The sequence below is a fragment of the Gallus gallus genome, chromosome 15 (assembly GCF_016699485.2).
Source record: "Gallus gallus isolate bGalGal1 chromosome 15, bGalGal1.mat.broiler.GRCg7b, whole genome shotgun sequence".
NCBI lineage: Eukaryota > Metazoa > Chordata > Aves > Galliformes > Phasianidae > Gallus > Gallus gallus.
The window spans coordinates 9700058-9719188 of NC_052546.1; the positions used below are offsets into that span (position 1 = coordinate 9700058).

General features: G+C 41.1%; 1 protein-coding gene across 2 annotated transcripts in view; it reads right to left on the bottom strand.

The window, feature by feature from the left end:
• CCDC60 (coiled-coil domain containing 60) overlaps window positions 1-19131 on the bottom strand; it is a 45987-nt gene that overhangs the window by 21004 nt on the left and 5852 nt on the right. For both annotated transcript variants that reach the window (XM_040648179.2, XM_415279.8), the window contains exons 2-3: window positions 3081-3164; window positions 2277-2368 (exon numbers count right to left, since the gene is read on the bottom strand). In XM_040648179.2, the coding sequence (XP_040504113.1) occupies window positions 2277-2368; window positions 3081-3164 (176 nt within the window). The remainder of the gene's footprint in view (window positions 1-2276; window positions 2369-3080; window positions 3165-19131) is intronic.

Here is a 19131-nt window from a genome sequence, read left to right on the forward strand (position 1 = left end):
CAATGTAAAAAGGAAATATTAATGGACCCGTGCAGCAATACAAGATTAGGTCTTGTCTTTGTGTTCCACATACATTTCAATGGTCATGGAAAAGCAGAGGACAAGAATATTTCCACTCACGCATTTTAAATTAAATGAAGCCAGTTTCAAATGCAACCATAATTAAGTTTATGGGACTAGAAGAACATGAAGAAGTTGGAGATGCTTCAACAGGTATGTATTTCTTATTTGTCAGCACAACAAATTCTGCTTGGGATACTAAAATGGAATTGGGTTCTTTCCACCTTCTGCATCAGCAGTAAAAAGCATTCTGCAAGCCAAACTAAAGATCAATTGCCCAACATGCCTATCATCTGTGGGTGTGTTACTGATACAACTGATCAAGACTCAAAAGGCAATTCTGAAGACATTGTGCATAAAGGAATATAGTTTTGCTCGTCCTATTAGCTGTACTGGCTTCTGGAAGTGAGAAAGGATAGAAGACTAAAAGTTGGGGATTTAATCCCTCATTAAAAGATAACATTAAAATCAAAAATACATTAAGATCAAATCTATTCACATCATTAAAAGTCTGCACTAACTTCATTTTGCAGATTACATTACCATTAAATATCCAGCAGAAGGTGTATCTGCATTTATGATTATGTCTTGAGTTAGAAGTAGGTTACACAAAACACTCCATATGTTATAAGAAACAACTGCACTCACTCAAAGTGATGAGCTGTATCTCTTAACAAGATCTTTCCTTGGAGCTCCTGATTAATCAGGGCAGTTTTGTGAAAAAAACAATAAATCAGAGAAACGGAGCCATCACAGAATCATAGAACCACCAAGGTTGGGAAAGACCTACAGGGCCATCCAGTCCAACTGTCCACCTACCACCAATACTGCCCACTAAACCACATCCCTCAACACAACATCTAAACGTTCCATGAACACCTCTAGGGTCGGTGATTTCTATACCACACATTCTCTTGATTGGAAAACCCACTTAAATTTAACCTATGAAATTATTAAGTTTTAATATAAATGTTTATCTTCTTACTGCTTGCTTTAATTCAACTATTTTTATCCAGTGAGTGTTCTTCAAAGGCTTCAAGCTTACAAAGCTTGTAAACTCTCATGTAATCTGTACCCTGTTGGGGCTGGCAGCAGTAAATCATCAATTTTATTTGCAGGAGGCTGTAACTAAACCTTGCCAGATGTAAATCTTTCTGAACTACTGCTTGCTGTTTCAGCTGCAAGTGATTCTTGTTTCTCAGCACTCACATCGTGGAAGCTAGATAGTTCCAAGAAAATTTAGTAAACCTAGAGTCACCTACTGTAACACCTATCATACAGCTTTGCAATTATTCAAGCTAATACTGAGCAAATACAATGAGAGGTCTCCATAGGCAAATTTGGAGTGTAATCAGAACATGTGATTGAAACAGAACAGCACATAGAAGTTGCAGCCTCATCAATGTAAGTAGTGACTGCAGTAACAAAGCTGAAATACGGGCACCAACAAGATCTGAGTACATGTAAAAGAATGAGATGGTAGAATGGTAAAGCCTATGACCAATAGACCTCGTTGTATTATTTTTTTCCCCTTTCTTTTTAAATGAGTCTGTAAGAAATGCTCTCTTGTGGCAGTGGAAGATACCATTCTCTGACAATGGCAATGGAAGGTACCTTCTAAGAAAATCAAGCACACCCAGCTACTTTCTGTGGTCAGTCCCCTAAAATTAATAACAGTGGCAGTCCAACCTCAGCTGGCTGCATGGCATATAGAAACCCAGACCTGTGTCTGATTAAAACATCCCTGTTCCCATCAAGTAAGGGACACAAAAATTGATTCCCTCCAAGTCATGATTTTCCTCCATCTCAAGTTGGAATACTCCATACGAGTCTATGCATGTATTTCTGTTACAGTGGTAGATACTCTCACTATAGTTTTCCATTCCATAGTGGACATTATACATCCTAACCTTTCTTGTGGATTACCAGATCTCAGCACAGAATCGTTTCATGCAGAAGACTATAAATAGGTAACAAGCACCCTAACAACAAACGCCAAAACAATGCAGTACTGGTAGAGCTAGCAGTCATTCCTCACGCAGCACTCAGAACGCCTTGAGCATACATAAAGACTATAGAGGAAAAATTACAAGTCATCTTTTCTAAGCAATCAGTACAGCTGATGATTTTGCTGATAAGCCAGCTGCCGCCACCACAGAACCAACAACTCCTTTAGCCTGAACTGACCCATTTCTGTGTGCTCTGGATTTCCTTACCTCAAGCGAGCTAGAGTTTTACTAAGAGTCTTCAGCTCCGTTCCTGTTTCTCTAGAGGAGGTGAGCCTCTTCACTGATTCCACCGGTGCAGACTGAAAGTGATCAAGTTGAGAATTCATATTAAGCTGTTAAGACTTGGGACTTCCAGAGAACAGCTGCATCAGTTTCGTAGAATTCTGATCACATGCTGTGCACATACGGTGTTTTTGCATGTGTTAGTTAAGCTAAAAAAACATGCAGCTGAGGTAGAGTTCAATGAGCAAAAAGTGCATGGCTCACTTGCCATCCATTGAGAAAAGCAATGCCAGCAGGCACAGACTGAGGTGCAACCTAAGGTGTTGCTTGGGACAAGCCTGTGCATCTCACAAGGTGTCCAGAAAAATAAATTCCCAGTAAAGCCCTACAGCCTCAGGCTTTCAAGATATAAGTATGTGCAATATAGGCCAATGTACACCAAAAATCACAACGTTTTATTTAAAAAATCATTTAGAATGCATTAGTCATTCTGTGCTAAGCTGTTACATCGTTTAAGGTTGGTCTTCTATAATGAATGGAGTGACACTGCGAAACTGAATGCTCAGAGCATTCTTTTTACCAAAATACAATATAAACCTGTCTCACTCATCAGCAATAGTTTTGTGAGATAAAACCTATGATACAATAGCAGAAAGGTGGGTTCTTATGCATAGCAGGGCTTTAAACAGCAACCACTTGTATACACGCAAAGCGTGATGCTTGTATGTTGGCTTCTTTAACTCCACACCGAATCAAAGCTTCACCAGAAATGAAACTGCACGCTCTCACCTTTGGATTAACGGAGCTCTCATTAGCAGTAACCTCAGCTACTTCTCTCTGTGGTCTTTCCTGCATGTCTTTCTTCACTGGTTCCTAAAAATGAACAAAAACGTGTAGCCTTATTTACAATGCTAGTTAGACATAGAGAAGCAGATCATCATTTAAAAAAAAACAAGTGGTGCAAGCAACTTTTCCTACAGAGATGCAAACTAAATCAAAAATTAAGGCAAGTTTGATGCAGAAACACTTCAAACATCGCTAACTCTGGCACTCAAATAGATTCTCATGTGAAGCACCTGCAGAAAAAACTACCGTGCAAAATGCATCCATGCTTCCTAAATTACTGCACTTGAATGTCTTTTTTTAAAAAGATCTCTTCTCATGGAAGGCTATTATCTACCATGTCTAACATAAAAAGAAAATCCAATTTCCAAAACAGGAATAAGAAATTACTTACCTGTAATTGCTCTTCCCTGAAGATACACACTGTGATGGATCACTATTCATAGGTCTGTGCTTTCACTCACCATGAAGGCACAGACTCATGAAAAGCCCTGAAGCCAAACAATCTCATTTTCAGTTCTCCTTCAACCAGCACTTTATTCAAGTGGAAGGAAGATATATTTCCTCCTATTGAAATCATACATATATATATATATATATATATATATGATATATATATATATATGATATATATATATATATATATATATATATATATATATATATGTACACACACATTTATATGTAGATTAATAAAAAGCTTTAGATCACTCAGCAGCCTATGGTACTTGGGCTAAAAGGGTATGAAAATAGTAATTCCTTCCTGCAGTAGTTTCAGATCAAAGAGCCCATTTATTGATCCCAAGCAAAGCAAAGCAAACCAGGAGGCCCTGGGAAGCTGCATTCATATAGCTAGGGCAGAGCTGATGTGCAACAAAGACCAAAAGACACAGCACAGCAAACGTGGAGCTGTAAAGCCTTGAAATATCTGGATGTTTTAAAAACTCTTAAGAGCAAATCATTTTGCTTGTTAGAATCTTGATTTTAGAAGGCACAAAATGTTTCCCAAATCTATGTTCTAATGTAACATGTCAACAGAACAAAGGCTGAAAACATAAGGAGCAGTGTTCTTAACTCACTAGAAGGCTGAGCACACCAGTGTTCTAATGCAGGGCAGACCGTGAGCAAATAACAGAACAAAAAAAATAAGCAGAAATGATGCTACAAGCAAAGCAGCTGGAATGGAAAAAGGATTTTCTGCAGTGTGTACAGATGAACTAATGAAGTGTCAAAGATGAGTGCATGAAGGCTCTGCTACTTCATGTGGCTGGGGAGCAATGGAACAAGATGTGTCAGCAGCAGGGACAGATGGCAAGCCAACATTCCTTGGGAGTACATGCCTCCCTTGCAGAGGGACACCAATGTACTTGAGCTGCCTTGGTGTTTGAGAAAAGCTCATTCACACAGTGTATGAGAAAGGAATCGTTTTACCTTCTGAGCAGGCTCCTGCATCTCACCCAAAGGAAATGCAGAACTTCCAGTCTGCTTAGCTCCTGACTCTTCCCCCCAGCAGAAACAGCAATATGTTGACCATGGCCAGCTACCACTGCTTTTACAGCTGGTAATACCTTGAATGATATGGTTCAATCAACTAAGGCCTCTCAGAATAACCTACTACTCAAGGGGAGGAAGATTGGTGGAACTGAAGTTTCAACTGCTTGTAAGTACCAACACGTTGACCATGAGTATGGACTGTGGAGCACTAGGAGGAAAAATTTCCCAATACAACTCTTTCAGAGGTTTCTGGGTGTGCTGAAAGAATAAATTTGTGACCAAAACGCTACAAGGTGCAACATTACCCTGCATCCTACCTCTGGCCAGCCACCCCAGCCAGTTCAAGAGGAAAGGCAAAAGAAAAGAGCTGCGAATCCACCTCTCCTTGGCATGGTTGCTCAGGGAAGAAGGGAAGGGAGGTATCACATATGTCACCCCCTCCTCTCAGGTACTGGTAATGAGATTCAATCAGCCTTATCACAGAAAACAGAAGGGAATAGCTTCTTTTTCTACAACATTATCTTCCACTACAAGGCTGTGTATTGAAAAGGTGCAATCTGAGCTTAAAACAGTAACAGTCCATAATGATGGAATGGTACAATTCCTTCTTTCTAATTTGCAGTGCAAATATATATATAAAAAAAAAAACTGTGGAAAAAAAAACCTGACGTTGGCAAGTCTAATTTGTTAAACTCAACAATATATTATCATGACAATCTGAAGAATCTTTGTGTAGAACAATAAATGGGCTTGGGTGGGTTTTTAAATCATTTCTCTTACTTGTAGTGTTTGCAAATTTAGGTGAATGATGAGAAGTCTCCTTACTTGCTTTTATGCCACCAAAATGCCTGTTTCAGTCATCATTTCCTGTTTCATTATAGCGAAGTAACAAAATGACATACAACTCCATATGTAAGAAAACGAATTAAATACACAAAAAAAAAATCACCGTAAGATAATGTATGAAAAATGGTCCAAAGAAAGACTGAGGAAATGAATCCAAAAGGTTTTTTTGCTAAAACGATGGAGGTGTTCTTTCTTGAGCTCACACCCAGCAGCCCTAGGTAGAGTCAACTGCAGGAGTAGCGCAGTAGGTGGAGCTCGATCCCGCCTGGTTGGAGGCAAGCCCTTCCATTGCTATCATGGGTGGCTGGAGGCACACCCAAAGCTCTGCTATTCTTGCATACCAGCCTACAGAGTTGCTTTGCATGCCCTCTCCATCTTTAGAAAGAAAACTGAAGGCTCAGAGTATTTTTGGAGGAACAAATCCTTTTGAATAGTTCGTTTCAATCACAAATGACCGCCTCCAGACACATTAGATTTTATCCTAGCAGTTCCCAGGTACATCTACTTTCTCTTCTAAGTAATTATGAAGAGCAAAAATTGTTCAGCTCTGACACATCACATTCTTTTATTAAGCACACTTTCCATTTCACACACTTATCTTTGCAAATGTCATTCCGAGTTTCCAATTTTTTCTTCAAATCCTATTGCAGAAATAGCACAGAATCATAGAATGGCTTGGGTTGGAAGGGACCTCAAGGATCATCAAGCTCCAACTCCCCACCACAGGCAGGGCCGCCAACCTCCATATCTAATACTAGTCCAGGCTGCCCAGGGCCCCATCCAACCTGGCCTTGAACACCTCCAGGGATGGGGCATCCACAACCTCTCCGGACAGCCTGTGCCAGCACCTCACTGCTCTCATAGTAAAGAACTTTCCCCTGATATCCAACCTAAATGTTCCCTCCCTCAACTTAAAACAATTTTCCCATCCTCCCGTTATCTACCCTTGTAAAGAGTTGACTCCCCTCCTGTTTGTAGGCTCCCTTTAGGTACTGGAAGGCTGCAATGAGCATACTGTGTATGTCATCTACAGGCAAGGAGCTGCGGTATGCTAAGCTTGACTTTATGTTGTACATTTTCAACTTAGAACCTGTTATCTTGGCAATTCCTGATGTTTTTTTCATTTTGGTCAACTTGTTTGGTTTCTGTGCTATTGGAAAAAAACAGTGATTGAAACACCTATTGCACTCTTCTTCCTAATATCATTTAGCATCGTTTCCAGTATCACTAGTAGCATTATGATTACATCTGCAAGATGTGAATGTGTTTTGACGAACGTAAATCAGCACAGCCCTCCCATAAGCTACCCATTTGGTCATCCAGATGCAAGACCAACCTGATTAAATATATTTGTCATTTTACAACAGCATTTAGAAGGCTCTTGTTAAGCAATACACAGAGAGAGGACTACTGCTGTTCCACAGGTAGCATTCTAAATGCTGATTTTTATGGGCAGTATTCTTGCCAAGTACTCAAGGTATTTTAAATTTTTTCCCCTATTTCTTCTTACACTGCTGCTGCTGAACGCTGACCCTTCTTGCCCTTTCGCTGGAATGAGGGAACACGGAACAGATATTGGGACCAAAAGAGAATTTTAAATTAAACACAAGGGACTCCTAGGCAAAGGACTTCACTAACAATATCCTGCAGAAAGCTAAGATTGCTTTAACAGCAATGTCATTTTAGTGCTTTGGCTTAAAACTATACCACAGCAAGATGCAAATATACATCAGCCTCAAAGACGAGATACCTGATTTGTTAAGGTTATGCTTTACCACATCAATAATGCAAGGCACTCCGTAGATGAGAATCTCTGCAGCCAATGGGAACGTTTGCTAAAAGCTACTGCAGCAGCTTGCTTTCCTTGGTCTCTGGTCAGAAATGGTCCTGATATCAATAGGGAGAGATACTCATTCCACTGTTTTACCATCGGTGGTTTTAATGAGGGAGGGAGCTCCAGCCCTGTCAGCTCCCATTCTGCGCTCTAGCGAACGCATTACTTGTCAATAAAGACACATCAGGAAAATGGAAGGAGGCAGCTGAGAAGTGAGGGAAAGGTTATCTACTAGTAAAGGCATAAGAATTAAATTTGGAATAAGTAGGCTCAATTTCACATCTGTCAGAAAATTCTTCTGACATCCTAAATAAAACATGTAACGCCTTATCCCAGCTGGCAGGCCCGAACCCACCCCCACTCCTTTCCGACTACAATGGATTTTGGTACAAGAATTCTCAGCTCACGATGTCCCTACCCCACATATCTGCAATGCCACCAATAACACCGCTCATTTCTTCACTTTTTTAAGTATTCAGAAAGGGTACGTAAAGACAGACTGCTGTTTACCCAGCAAAACCAGCTCACACAGCTCGATATTTATCCCAATTTGCCTCAGCTTGGCAAATTCTCCAGGAAAATCCTCTTTTTATTTTCTTTTCTCCAAAGAATGTTCATAGAATCATAGAATGGCTATGGTTGGAAGGGACTCCAAGGATCATCGTATTTACTGAGTTCTGATAAGGGTGAACAATTTTGTAAAATAATTGGATCTAATTAGTCTCAACTGTAATTCTATTTGCTCTGCAGTTATTTTTAACATTATATGATCTGCCATCTTTTTTTCTTACCCTCCATAAAATCATTTCATTGCAAGACAAACTGAAAAATACACAACCTAAATATTCTGCATTGCATCCTTACAAGTCAAGGCAAGCAAACATGCAAAAAAAAAATTAAAAAAAATAGATTGCTTCTATGACATCTCTCCTTATTCCTCATATTTCTATCAGTCAGATGGGCTCTGGGCAATGCACCAGCACATTCAGTTGATGCAGCTCTCCCAGAGCCTTCCATTCACGCACACTGATGATGGAAATAATACTCGACCTTTGCTAATGCTTTCTAGATGTCTCCCTTTACTGATCTTCTATTAGACTAACACGGGGTTTCTTATTGGAATGCTATGATAAAAAGGCATGAAAGTTCATGAACCAAGGCAGGAGTGTGTAATACAATTAACAGATCGATATCTTCCACAGCACAGAGTCACTATTCAATCAAAAAGCAGCAAACAAACAAACAGCAAGAAAAAGAACACACTATTCTGCTTTATTTCATAGCGAGAACAAAGTTAATTTGAGGAGGAGTTGAGGAAAGACGCAGCTGGAGAGCAGAGTTACCAGCCCCAGGAAATTTGGGGAAATGTAATTGAGAACGAATTATCTCTTTAATTACTTTTGACCAAATCAATAAAAGCCACAGAATAAAAAGCACGATGACTGCCACCTGGTAGAGGACAAAGGACACAAGGAATTGGAAATTACCACAAAGCTGAAATACAGACATGTTAATAACAACCCGAGCACTTCTCTCTTACAAGGGAAAAAGAGAGGGTTGGGGATGTTAGCTCAATAAATAAGAAGTGCATGCAAAAATTAAAGGTTGTTTCTGGCCACTGCTTTCCATTCTCAGCTGTGAGGACTGCTAACACTTCACTGTGTCACCTGAATTTCAGATTGTCCAGCTACCACTCCAGGATTAGGAAAAGCAAAAACACTCTGCTTCCTTCTGAACTTCCATGTCTGTCCCCACGCTTGCTTTTATTTAACAAACACCAACGAAGGAATCAGATGTTATTTAATTTCACTTAGGCACAGCATTTATTCCTGCAAGTGTATTAATAAAACAGAGCCAAATCCTACCTCTCCTTTGGCTTCAGTCCCACAGATCAGCAGCTATAATCACACCCAGAGGTCACAGATGCATAGCTAAGCATGCCTGGCTCTGCACATGATGGATGGGGCATTATTCTGGCTAGGCAGAGATGGAGGGGCTACAGGGGCTACACTGGCATCCAGTAGCTGTGAAGACTCCAAAGCACATCTGTAATACTTGCATGGTCCCCATTACTACAACAGTTCAGCAGTTTACCACCTGTAAGATATTAATCCTCACAATGTTCTTGTCAGCATGTGGTATTATACGGTGTATATATGAAGGATGAAGATACAGCAGGACAAGTGAGTTGTGCCTCCAATCCCCCATGCATGTCATATCATAGAATCATAGAATGGCTTGGGTTGGAAGGGACCTCAAGGATCATCCAGCTCTAAATCCCCTGCCACAGGCAGGGCCACCAACCTCCATATATTCCAAAGACACATGTGACCAGGGACATCTCTGAAGCCAAAAGCTTAACTTGATGTGGAAGTCACAATCCTTCAGGCTGACTGAATCTTCCACCATTTCTCTCTGTCTGGATATCCCCCATTCTTCTCAACCAGCTTTTAAATTAATATCCCACCGTTCATCCTGTGGATGCTGAACACTGAAGTTAAGTGCATTTCTTGTATGCTGTTGGCACCTTGCTCTCTTCCCTCTTCTCTGTGCCGTCTGCAACTCCTCAGGCACTGCAAGACCTTCAGTTCCAAACAGTTCCTTCAGGCTCCATAACAGAGCCACTCGAGCTCAGCATGAGATGAAATTCTGTCGTTTAGCAGATCCTAAATTTAATAGCACCAAGGAAGTAGGATCAGGGCAGTCTCTAGATAAGCACTAATTTTTCTACGTCACTTATGCACTCCTTTCTCATAGGTCTTTATAGTCAGGAGTTGCTTCAACTGGCAATGGCAAAGGACTGCAAAATGCCAAACCAGAAGTGCAATCAGAATGAACACAAACAGAGGCCTTACAAATAAACAAGAAGGTAAAGGCAGCTTAGGAAGATGGAGATGGTTCAACAATTTTTAAATTGGAAAAATGTCCTTCTGAGACACACCATTTCTTCTTCCTCTCCTGCCCAACTTACACCCTAAAGTCATGTACAGACCAAGACCTTCATGCAAGGGATAATAACACCATTCCACTTTGCCAACGTAGACCACGTGGCATTATGTACATTGGATGGAAGAGGCAGGATAGGGCTGAATGATCAATTCAGCAAATGAAACGCATGAAGATTTGGGCCTTTTCTTCTTAAAAGAGATTCAGATGTTTAGCTTCATCAAGAAAGATAATATTCTAATGCACAAATTACTGCTGGAGATTCTCTCCTCTCAGACACAGACAGGTTAATCAGAATCTCTAAGCAGGCCGACAAACACAAATTTGGTCTGATGTTTCTCTCCATGCAGAGATATACAATTTCAGAATATAACCTTCCATATGGAGCAGCCAGACAATGAGAATGATATAGTACAAACGTTATGGAGGTTATCCATCACTTTAATTTTGAAAGACAAACCATAACTTGAAAGAGAAAAAAAACTTCTCTATTTATTTTGCACACTGTCTAATCTTTTGGATATTCCAAATCATATTTTGAAAAACTCAGATGATTGAGTTCGTATAATGAGAAATTTAATGACCTGTAAAATGAACAGAGTGCATCTGCCAGCCCTAAAAAAGTCGTCATCTCGCCACATGCACAACGTGATATGAGACTGACAGTTCCAGTCTATTCTCCCAAACAGCCACTCCTGTTACTTCCCTAAAACAAATAAGCATTTTTAGATGCTAACTGGAGACTATGATTATTAAAATGCTGATATGTTTCCTTAATGTTTTCCCAGTATCACTTTGAATAAATCAAGAAGCATGCAATGGTTGCCATATATGTGGACGTCCTACCTAGATACATTGAAATTTACAAGCAGAAAGATAAATCCTGAACTACTGTATAATCTTCCCCAAAGCATATTTTTGTCAAAGGGTCCAGTTCCTTGTTGGAATAAAGGACCTGACTGAATTCTTGTTTTACAGTGATAAATACAGTCCATATTGCAATTGAATGAGCTTGTTGGCTGGCACCAAAATCACGCATGACAGATGTGAGACAGATGAACCATGTCAAGAAGAGAATCTTCTTGGCTAGGTTTTATGCAAGATTAGAAAGAGGACTCTTTAGCTCCAATACAAAGCCCAAAATATCATTGATAACCTATGCTAAGGCCCCAGTGAACTGCTCTGCATGGGTTTTAGGCGAGGGTGGTGAGACACTGCAACAGGTTGCACAGTGAAGCTATGGATGCCTCCTCCCTGGAAGCACTCAAGGCCAGGCTGAATGGGGCTGTGAGCAACCTGGTCAGTGGGAGGTGTCCCTGCCTATAGCAGGGGGTTGGAACTGGATCATCTTAAGGGTCCCTTCTAACCCAAACCACTCTGTGATTCTATGATAACATACTCAACAAAGATCCCCTGTTTTTATTATCTGTGTGTAATTTATGCTAAAACATAAGCACACACACACACCCCTCATCAGATATAGTTAATTTCATTGCATTCTTTCATTGAATTGCCTTTCTTTCATTCAAGCATTCTTTCATTGAATTGACTAGGTTATCTGCAAATAAAGCCCTGTGCTATCACACCTGTGACTTAAAAAAAAAGAAGGGAAGATTAATATTTAGGAACTACTCTACAGTTGTGGTAAAATAAATGCATCCCAAATTGCTCATATTTGATACAAACAAGGGAATAAGCCACAGCTAACCCACCAGAACCTGACTTTCCAGAGGGCAGCTATTTCCAGAGACATTTTGCAGTAGCCGTGCCAGCTGCACACACAGACTGCGTTACATCTGTGGCCCATTCTCCTCGAGCATTGTCTTTGTTTTGATTTCCTATTTCGTATTCCATTAGTTTTAAGGCTGTATGTCATGCTGTCATTAAATCACTGTTTTCAAGCCACAGCGTCTTCCAGCTGACCTCAGAGCAAAGCAGTGCAAAGACTTCAATTCATACAATTTGCCAGCACGACCAAGAGGTGCTGGAAAATCTTGCTCTACAGCCTGTACCCTACGTAGCTAACTCATCCCGACTTACCAATGACTGCCACACACACATTCAGACCTCAAACATCTCATGGAGGCAATACGAGTTAACGCTGTTTTCATGGGAACAGTTGAAAACGAAACACCTGAAGAGGAAAATTACACAGTATTTTACTTTGCTTAAAAAAGAAGGATTGGAGCGCTTCTGACGGGCTAAACAGAACAGCAAGGTGGCTGTTCAGAAGAGGATATTTTCCCTCCCAATGTGTTCTTTAATCCATATTCACTAAAAGCTGAAGTAAGATCACCGACAGCAAGAGGGATTTCTGAACGCCACGCTGCAAAGCTGGATGCATTCAGTGCCTCCGAGCTCTTACACAAACAAACAGAAAATCTCAGAAAAATAAAAACCAAGCTGTGATTTGATGGATCTGGATAAGGATCATTAAGATCCAGCCAGGGGTTTCATTTCTCATTTTTCATGGATTAACAGCACCGTCCATAGCTCAGGCTGCTGCACGGCAACACAGGCTCCGCATAAGGCGACAAGAAACACACCTAAACAGTCCCCCAAAAAATACAGCAGTGCCTCTGATGGGAGCTTAGAGCGCATTTATGTGATGGCAATCCAACTATCAGCTTCACCAGCAAACAAGGACAGCGTCTGTCAAGGCAGAGCTGGCGGTGATGTGCCGGAGAACCCCCCGGCCATGGCCCAGCTGTCTGCATGGAGGGCTCAGCTCCCTGAGCTGTGACGAGCAATTTGTCTCACAGCTTTGATTCGCTGTCAGTTCCGCTGACAGTGACTCCAGGAATGAATTCTTAACGTTTCAAGGTAACCTAACGGGAAGAAAAAGCGGAGCAGGATGTGGTGGGTAGCTGTGGGTAACCCATCACCTGTTGGTGGTGTTTGCAGAAAGAAAATAGAGGTGTTTCTGTTATGTGACGATTCTACACTGCTTAACTGCATAACCCTAAGCATCATATACCAACCAGGAAAGGCAGCATAAAGGACAGGGTGGTTTAACCGCCCACTTTCAGCTAATATTTCCTTAATGGGAAAGGCTTTCTCTGTGCAGCTGAACAGATCCTTTATTGGAACAACCTGCCAGTCTGGCTGAGAAGTTCAGAACTGCAGGGAGATCAGCTTCAAGTGCTCCAGCCACTGCTAAGCACTGAACTAGAATAAACTTATTATTTCAACACAGCTGTTGAAAGATGTTTGATTATTCTGACAGCTCAATAAGTGCGTTACATTAAATCTTAAGCATTCCTAGCTCTGGCATCACCGATCAACACTAAATAGAGCAGAACATACCAACTTCAAAAGAAAAATCATTGAGAAAGGGAATATACTCTCCTTACATTCAGTCGTACTGCTATGCTGTCGTTATGCTGCAGATGGGTCACAGCTCACCCACTTCTGTCCATTCTAGGCAAACACCTTTGTCATCAAATTGCCACTCTGTTGTGGCTTCATGTTGTCTTACCCGACCACTGCATCTGATGCCAGTCATGCTGTTGTCTGTCAGCAAGTCCAGGATCCTACAAGCATTATTACACCTACCAGAGTGTACAGCCCCAAAAGCTGCCACTGAGCAGACTTCCAGACCTCTGCTCTGTCCTGCTCCCCTCTATTCAGGCATCTGCCTGGCAGTTGGTCATGAAGCAGATGAGGAACATCACTGCTGGGCTCTCCCAGTGTGATTTGTATTGAGGAATGCCTTATGTGCAGGCCCCATAAGATGATATCCACTACCTGCAGCCTTGTCAGCCTCTCTGATGCACACAGTGCAGACCTCAGATCAAGGCAACCAATGGTACCTGGGATCAGACAGCACTAAAATGCACAGGGTATCAGCCTAGCTGGGGGGATTCAAGGTAAGAACCATGCACGAGTTACTCTAAAGCTGTGCAGCGTGACAAGTTTATCTTCCTGTCATCAGCTCTCCAGCAAAAGTGATGATGTTTCCATCCTTTATTTTTAGGCCAGTTATTTAATGAATAAATTGAGTTATCTCACAAATAATTCCCCAAACAACCGGGCAAACAATTAGCCACGAGGATCATTTATTATCTAATTAAGCTTTAAGTATTCTTCTATCTGAACAAAGAGCTGATAGATTCAGGGGATACAAGTAATTAAAACGTGGCTTTCTGTGGGGTGTGTGCATTACATGAACACATGGAGGGTGGGAGAAGTACACGTAAAGAGGAAAAATCAACCACAACAGAGGAGAGTTCATAGACAAAGGGTTCACGAAGCACTGAGAGAGAAATGCTGACACATCACAGCACCAAGCAATGCCACCCTGGAATCCTGTCCAGAGCAGGATCCTCAGCATAGGAGGCATATAATGCAAGATCACTGACAACTGACAACAATTGGTTTTACCTAAAGAGGAGAAATGAAGAACAGGGGTCAAAACTATCAGAGGAAACACTTTCAGGATGAAGCACTGCAATCCAAGGACTGCTGTAGTACACGAGGAACCGTGTGATTTTACCCTCTCAGAAGCTGCACTGCCATGAGTTCAAGGCCAAAGACACAACAGGGTGCACTCACAGTGCTAACGAGGAGCCAGGGGCTTCTTTGGGCTCTCTAATTAACCACAACCTCGCTTTGGCTGTGGGATAGAAAACATCACCAAAACCACCCAAACAAGAAAACCACCAAGTACTACAATCTCTTCATTTCAAGCACATGGATTGTTATTTGAAGCCTGATGTAATGCAGCTAGAGTGAGTTAAAAGTTCTTAAAAGGGGAAGCTTTGTAATGGATGCACTGCACAAATTAAAAAGTAAATACATCACAGCCACTTCACAAAGCACCTTGTGGCCCTTAAATCAAATTGTGTAGGGCTGCCTGAAGTCAAACTGCAATCTAGCAGCGTTTTACTTGAGGACTCTGGAATCTGTTTTTCCTATCTAGATTAGGAGAGAGGGCAGGCAAAGCTTTCAGCAGAAAGTCACTGATTAATTACACCAAAATCTCCATCTTAATACGTTGGGGAAAATAACAGCCCCAGGCTATAGTGTCCCCCAGACAATGCCACAGTCAAGCTTTCAACCAAGATGCAAAGCAACTTCATTTCCCAACGAAGAGAATCCAGAGTAACATAGCTGCTACCTCCATTCCCTGTACACTGCTTTTGAGCTCTTAATGTAAAGTGTGACAGTTATATAGCTACCCAATTAACTTGACTATTGTCCCCTAAAAATGCTCTCTAGCTTAGCTCTCTTTTTGTGCAAATAGCATAATGTTAATTTAATGGAAAGGTCACATTATACTAAAGAGAATGTAGAGACATTCCATTATGTCCTTCCCCCATTGCTGCTGAGCATTCAACACTTCTTCCATAGACATTTCATGAATAATGAGCAGCATCTCTAGCCATAGAAAGCACTGCCTTTCATTACTTGCAATTTAAGACACATCATTCTACAGTCTCAAGGAAAGTGAAATATTACTGATCTGATTTTATACAAAAGGTTTTCAAGCTTTAAATACTACACTTTCCCCCTCGCAATGTATTGTACCTGTATTCACTTTGCCTGCACATGGAAACATTCCATTTTAACAACTGGCTTCAATATTTCTGAGCTGAAAGAAATAAATTTACCCCGGATTGTTACTGTCTGTATGAGGAGGATGATCCCTCTTCAGCTCTTCCTCTTCCATGCAGCGTGTGGTGGGAGTTAGCAAGCTGTCCTAGCTGAACTGCAACTTGCTTCACACAAGTTCATCTCCCCTTCTTCTTCTACTAGCTACATCATTCTTCATCACTTTCTATCCTAAATTCTCAGGTAGTACTGCTCTGTTGGCCAAAGTTAACATTCCTTTGTGCTATTAGAGAGACACGGAGGAACAGAAGCAGCCATGAATTACAGCGTTCCAGCATCTACTGCAAGCTGTAAACAACCAATTATACCTGTAAACAGTGACAACCATTTATTTCCTATATACCACTCCTAACCAAATCTCAAAATGTTTTTGGAAGCAGCCTTTTCCCATTCCCTCCCAGAGTGACCATTTCACAAAGCACTTCCAGCAAGCAAAAGGCACTCGATTAGCCCCTCTGCTAGGGAGCAACCAGTTCTTCAAATACAATGACTATTCTACTCCTCCCATTGCACACCTCACAGAATATTTGTGTTCACTACGTAGGAGAAGTAGACTCTAAGCCTTCCAGAAAACAAATGCTTTGAATATTCACTGGAAAGTGTCACCTTTTTAAACACACTTCTCCCCTGCCCCAGGCGCACTGTTGCAGATCAATTCCCAAACCTAGGTGAGCAATGCAATTTGCTCTAATGGCAATTCAGCTGTAATCACAGCAGCGTAATGCACCATGACTGTACCAGCAGCCTGACATTTGGCAAGTTTACTACAACCTTAATAACAATGCATTATTACATTTGATATGCTTCCCTTAATTCATTACTGAAGCAGGCTTCAGGAATAGAAATTGAACTTCTGAAATTGATTAGACTGTTTTGAATTGAGCAGCATGGAGATTGTGTGGTTAGCTGCTATTTAGCAATCATAAAGCTCCCATTTTCTATAGGACATAACATTTTCATGTTGTTAGGCTTAGGTTAGGAGTATCACCTAATATGTCAGACAGTAAAGCTATTGCTCTTAACCAAACAAGAAGGAAAACCCAATATTAAAAACAAGCAAACAACAAGCAACCTGGTAGTTCTGTAAGCATATGACCTAATCTTTGGACTCATTTGCATCACCATTTTGGTGCTAAAAGATAAAGCAAGAGCTCAGGATCAGAAATTCTTTACGTTTACTGATTTTTATATGCAATTAGCTAAGATAATTCACTTTGTAAGACACCTTCTCCAAGCATACAAGAGAGGTAATGGCTGTCAGTCTCACAAGGCTGAAAAGAAAAACATTTCAATAAAACTATCAACAGGAGTGCTTAAATATTCATAGAATCATAGAATGGCTTGGGTTGAAAAGGACCACAATACTCATCCAGTTCCAACCCCCTGCTATGTGCATGGTCGCCAACCAGCAGACCAGACTGCCCAGAGCCACATCCAGCCTGGCCTTGAATGCCTGCAGGGATGGGGCATCCACAGCCTCCTTGGGCAACCTGTTCCAAGGCATCAATTAATATTATTATTACCTGTAATAAAGCCGACTACTTCAGCATTTAGATACTTGGGCCTAACTTTGCATTTTTGATCTTTGCTCTCATTTGATTCATCTGGAACACTTAAGGGGAAGGGAAGGGAAGGGGAGGGAAGGGGAGGGGAGGGGAAACTTGGATCACTGAGGAAGCTTAAAACGTGAATCTCATTGCTACAGTCTCTTCTGTACCCTCCCTGTTTCTTGCTCATTCTCTTCATCCCACCCAAAACAGCAGCCCTTACCCAAACACTGTAATTCCAGAGCTGACAGACTATCATGACACGTTAAGCCTGGTAAAGCACTACAAGCAGAAGGATTAAGCAGTAAAAACTTAAATCAAACATGAATTAATCTTTGCAAACAGAATGCATCTCCAAACTTTCCATTCAAAGCTGCAGGTGTGCAGTTTTTAATTGTTAGAGATACTCCAGCATTGACTAACATGGACTTTAAGGCCACCTCCAGCAAGACGTGGGGGAAGGGTCACATTTTACCAACCAGTGACCGACCCCACTACAGCAACAGATATTTAAATCTGAACATCTCAGACAGTGCTTTGGCACTGCTGGAACAGGCTGGGCAGCAGCCATCTTTGAGAGTTATCTGCCTCATATGGCAACTACAGGAAGAAGCATTGGCATTTGGTGGCTTTTCACTACAGCTGGCTGAATAGCTGGTAGAAATACTACACTTTGCTATTTCATTGAACTTTCACGTTGTCTGAGTAGGAGGTTTCAAGATATTCCTGGAGCTTCTTCTAAACCTCATCTAAATCTATCATCAGGAAGCTTTTTTGTTATTGGATCTTCAATACAAAAAGATTGGGGCCTACCATTTCACAGAGGTAGGCCTGGGACGTGGGTCAACCAAACAACCCTATATGGGTTCTGCAATTTGGAAGTCATGAGAAATGTCACCACATGCACAGTCTGCTCTGACCAGTTTCCCCAATTCACGGATACCAATAAGCCACCACCACCACCAAAATTTTACTGCTCTTCCCAGAGCAATAAGGAATTACAGCTAACCTTGACATAAGAGAGGGAAAAGGCTCTTTGCATTCCGAGTTCTGCCTTGCAATACATCTTTTCAGTCTTCTGGGAAGCGAGGTATTAGATTGGATACCCTGACAGATCTTTAACTGCAGCAATAACAAATAACATCAGTGTAATTTATCTTGAAAGAAATTGCTCCATTTTCTTCTCCAGTTTCCAGCTTAAAACCTTTCATTGCTGATGTTGCTGTCAATCTTATCTAGTGATCTATTTACCTAAAGCACAGAATTACAGTATAGGTTTTTATGACACGCACAGAGCAGGCTTTGGCAGTAATAATTTTGTGAACCTGGATTATTTTTAGGGCTCTGTCACAAAGGCCACCTCTCTTCCATGTAAAAAGTCAACAAGCCACTTCAGAGGCTTAACAAATGAATTTGTCATAGCAATTAAGGAAAAAAAGCTATATAAACATTGATAAAAGGCAACCAATCACCGTGCACTGTCACACGAGGAAATAAGAAAAAGACCTTTAACACATTGCTCTGAATGCTTAGAAAGATCAAAAATACTGTCTGGGAAGCGTCGTTCTTTGACTTGCCATGAATCAGTGCCATCTGCAATGCGTGCCTGACCTTTGAGAAAGAGAGAAAAAAAAAAATCTCAGACTGAATGAAGTAACTTCCAATTACTTGTACTGGATGTTGAAAAGGTTCATAGAATCATAGAATGGCTTTTTTT